This window comes from Poecilia latipinna, unplaced genomic scaffold, assembly GCF_001443285.1.
Source record: "Poecilia latipinna isolate Pla-1442-1.1 unplaced genomic scaffold, P_latipinna-1.0 Scaffold1451, whole genome shotgun sequence".
Taxonomy (NCBI): domain Eukaryota; kingdom Metazoa; phylum Chordata; class Actinopteri; order Cyprinodontiformes; family Poeciliidae; genus Poecilia; species Poecilia latipinna.
Window position 1 is genome coordinate 71,570 of NW_015114067.1, and position 4,182 is coordinate 75,751.

At 35.3% G+C, this 4,182-nt stretch overlaps 1 protein-coding gene and 1 long non-coding RNA gene across 2 annotated transcripts in view; one reads left to right on the forward strand and one right to left on the reverse strand.

Annotated features, from left to right (window-relative positions):
- LOC106962701 (heterogeneous nuclear ribonucleoprotein L-like) overlaps window positions 1–4,182 on the reverse strand; it is a 30,275-nt gene that overhangs the window by 12,192 nt on the left and 13,901 nt on the right. The window contains exons 4-8 of the mRNA XM_015057269.1: window positions 3,372–3,457; window positions 2,269–2,365; window positions 2,072–2,144; window positions 826–885; window positions 488–720 (exon numbers count right to left, since the gene is read on the reverse strand). Of these exons, the coding sequence (XP_014912755.1) occupies window positions 488–720; window positions 826–885; window positions 2,072–2,144; window positions 2,269–2,365; window positions 3,372–3,457 (549 nt within the window). The remainder of the gene's footprint in view (window positions 1–487; window positions 721–825; window positions 886–2,071; window positions 2,145–2,268; window positions 2,366–3,371; window positions 3,458–4,182) is intronic.
- LOC106962703 (uncharacterized) lies at window positions 91–3,099 on the forward strand. Its single transcript, XR_001428040.1, has 2 exons — window positions 91–120; window positions 2,979–3,099. It is a non-coding gene; the product is annotated as an uncharacterized LOC106962703 (long non-coding RNA).

A 4,182-nucleotide genomic window follows, 5' to 3' on the forward strand; every position in this document is an offset into this window, starting at 1 on the left:
AAGTTAGAAACTGCACCGTTAATAGAGAAGCAATATTGAGTTTCAGAAAGAGCAGGAGTTTTTAAAGAGACAGAGACCCAATATCAAAGTCAAATGTTTTTTAGGTCTCAATTGATATATGTAGCAGTTTTTTTTATTTTAATTAGATTTATTTGACACACATTAACACAGAAAAACTGAATAAAACAGCACAATGTTTGTAGCACAGTGCTTATTATAGTGTAAGCTAATTTTCAACACTTATCTCTAGATGGGCTTTTTGAACTGTATACCTAAAATCTATTAAAAAGTGAAATAATAATAATACAACATAATGATTGCAAATTTAAGTTACTTGATTTTGCTATAAAAGGCGCAATGTTGATGGAAAATACATGATACTGCCTCTTTAAGCACCCGTAAAACCCTAAAATCAATTAATTTATTTATGATTATCTTGTTTGTCCCATGAAAAAGATGCTTAATAATAAATAAAACTCAGACAGACCTTTTCCACGTTGCCGTAGAGACAGAAGAGGTTGAAGAGGCGGCTGCAGTTCATCTTGTTGGGATGGAGGCCGCTCACCATGGCGACAGCGCTGGAGGCCAGCAGGGCGGAGGGAACGGTGGAGGAGAAGGTCTTTGGGACGAGCTGCTTGTAGGAAACCAGCTCCGGCACCGGCTCATGGCTTCTCCTGTACCGGCTGTTAGGAGGCAGTGGCAGCAGGGGGCAGTGAGGGCCTGCGAAGACGAGCAAAGATAATGAGAAATTTCAAATGAGGATGAGGAGGAGGAAGAGGAGAAGGAGGAAACATTCAGGGAGGGAGGAAGAGCGAGAGTCGGTACCGTAGCCGTTGGATGGATGCTCTCCCAGGATGGCTTGACGCTGCCTTCCCTTCGCCCGATCTGAAACAAACAAAAGAAACTTTTAAAGCTAAAGACAGGGAGCGCCAACATCACTCTGAAGTATGGAAACCCAAGGAGAGCCTGGAAAAATCCAGATTCTCCAAAACTTGAATCTTCAAAAGTTTGAATAATTGATGACATCGATTTCTCGCCCAGCCTGAGTTGAAAACAATGGACCATTATGACCAATGCAAAGAGATGAAAGGAAGTGTAAATTTCCACCAAAAAACTCTGAAATTTTAAGATTAATTTAAAAAAAATTTCTAAGAATACTATGGAAAAGTTGAAAATTTGGTAGAAAATTTTTTTTTAGATTAATCTCAGAATTTTTCTACAAAAACAAGAAATTTCTGAGTTTGAAAAAGATAAACATTTTCAAAAACTTAAATCTTCAAAAACTAAAGATTTGATTAATTGATAAAGTCAATCACTCAGCACTGGTTGTAGCTATGATGCTATACTAAAGCCATTGTAGATAGAAAAAGAAAACATTTCTGCCAAAATAACATGAATCTCAGACATTTAAAAAGATTGCTAGAAAAAAAATTCAAACATTTTTAGCTTAATTTCAGAAATTTTCTAGAAAAAACTTGAACATTTCTGAGTGTGAAAGTCAAACATTTTCTGGAAAATTTTTTGAGAATGAGCTCAAAAATATATTAAAAAACATAAAAATGTATCATTATTTATTTACATTTTTGACTTTTGAAACCCAGAAATTTCTGAGCTTTTTTTCTAGACTATTTCTGAGTTTAATATCAAAGTTTCTGAATTTTGTTTTAGCAGATATTTGACTTTTCAAACTAAGACATTTCCTTCAGACTTTGTTGGCAGTAATGTGCTCCTTTTTCTAATTTAAAATGCAATGCTCCTAATACGCCATCGTAAATGAAGTTGAGATTCCACATTATTTTCATACTGAAATGATTAAAGAAATAAAGCTTTTGAACTATTTGTTGACACTACAAACACACAGAGAGCAAAGTAAACAAGGCTGAAACATCAATACTTATATTTAATTTCTATACGTACAAAAAATCTCAGTCATCAAATCAAGATACATTTCTGAATACTCACAGAAAATGACAGCAGCCTCGTGTGTGTGTGTGTGTGTGTGTGTGTGTGAGTATGTATAATTGTGTCTGTAAGTGTGTGTGTGTGTGAGCAGAACCTGAAGCTGTCCTACCTCGGTGCAGGAGGAAGGGTTTGGTGTAATCCCAGCTGGAGGTGTCATTGCGGACGACGTTCAGTCTGTTGGGCTGCAGGGGGCGACAGAGCACAGCACCTCTGGGTGGGTGTGTGTGCGTGGGCTTAAGGATGAGGATGCATGCATGTGTGTACACCTGGGCGCGTGTCTGCTGGACAGTGTGTGAGTGTGTTTACCCGAGCATACTCGATCTTCAGCGTGCAGCAGCCGGAGTAAATGTCTGCGCCGTTTAGAGCCATTTTGGCTTTCTGAGCGTCTTCCACGGACTGAAATGTTGATTCATTTGTTAAGGATGACTCAGCAGAACGACAAGCAGCCAATCGGGAAAGGAAGAGAAACAACCGTTTGAGTTGCTGGTCGTGATGTTTATTATTATTTATTTATTTGTTTTTTTTAATTATTTTTTTATTTTGACACAACAGCAATACCAAAGCAAATAATTTCTTGTTTCTGGTTGTTATGGAAACAGTGCTAAGTGAGTGAACCAAAGGATGTGACTGTGTCATTACCGTGTTGTTTCCCACACAGAGATCAGCCTGTGCAGAGGTAATTAGTTTCAGCTGCTGAAAATAGCCTTACTATAGCCCATATAGCAAAAACACACTGTAGGAGCTTAAAAAACAAATGTAAAACATGTTTGTTCTGCTGGTTTAGCTGTTAACTCTCTGTAATAAAGATTGTCTGTGATTCATGACAGGAAGAGAAAAGAAAGAAAAAAAACCCAGTTTGGTCAGGGCCATCTCTAGCTTTTTGGGGGCCCTGAGCAGGATGTAGTTTTGGGCCCCCAGGTTTATCAAACCACAATGAAGAGATTCCAAACCCTTTAGATGATCCTAAAACAAATATTACATTTTACAAGCAAAACATAAAGCTATAATAGAAAGAGAACAGTAATCCATTATATGTCAATAAAAAGTTTTTTGAGTACAGATTGTTCATTCATATGTGACAGTGGTGTCCAAACTTTTTACCATGATGGCCAAAGCACTTTTTGACCACAAAAATAATTTTTAAAAATTTCATTTTTAAAACAAACCATTATTGCAATTCTTTTTTACTATTTTGGCTGCTCAGTGATAATCTAAACAATTTCAGCTATATCAAAATGAACAAGCACTTGGGGTCGCAAAAATTATATGTTATTTTATAATATTTTTAGAACAAACCTTTGATGCATGTTTTTCTACTTACTTTAGCTGCTCAATAGTAATCTAAGCTTCTTTAGCTTCTACATTATTGAAATAAACAAATTCAAATGATAAAGCGATCTTAAGGATATTCCACCATGGCCTGGATGCCGTTGCGTTTGAAGATGACGATGCGCTGGACGTTACCAACAGGGTTACACACAGTGTACAAAACATCCTGCAAAAAATTAAAAAAAACACTCTTTAAACTGTTTACTTAACAAAAAACACACACTTAAAATTTGTCACCAAGTTTTATTCATGTAAATCTAATGAATTTTAATGGTTTTTAGTCATACGACTAAACAACCATCTTTCTTTTTACCCAACTAAATATTTGGCAACTTTTTCACATTTATGTTTCACACACTGCAAAACCACAAAATCTTATTAAGTATGTTACCTCTGGTTTCTTGTGCAAGTATCTTAGTGCAGTTAAGAAGACAAAACTCACCTACAAGTAACTTTTCAGCAAGATATAGAAGTTTGTTTTCAGTCAATAATTCCCAATATTGATGAAAAAGTGCTAGCTGCCAGAATATTGAGGAAAAAAGTTATAAGTTAAATAATCTACCGGTGTCACTAGCACTTTTGATCAATATTCAAAAATCATTTAATGCTGAAAAATTATTTGTAAGTTAGTTTTGCCTTATTTTAAGTGTACTAATATATTTGCACTAGAAACTAGAATAAAAATTCGGTAACTCTTTATTTGAAGGGGGTTGAATAAGACTGTCATGACACCATCATAAACATGACATAACACCTGTCATGAACATGAATAAGCCTTCATGAATATTTATGACTGTTGTCATAAAGTGTCATTCGGTAAATAATGACACTTTTAATACAAAGTTGAAAATTTTTAAAAATTCTTTTTTTTTACAAATTTACAATTAACAA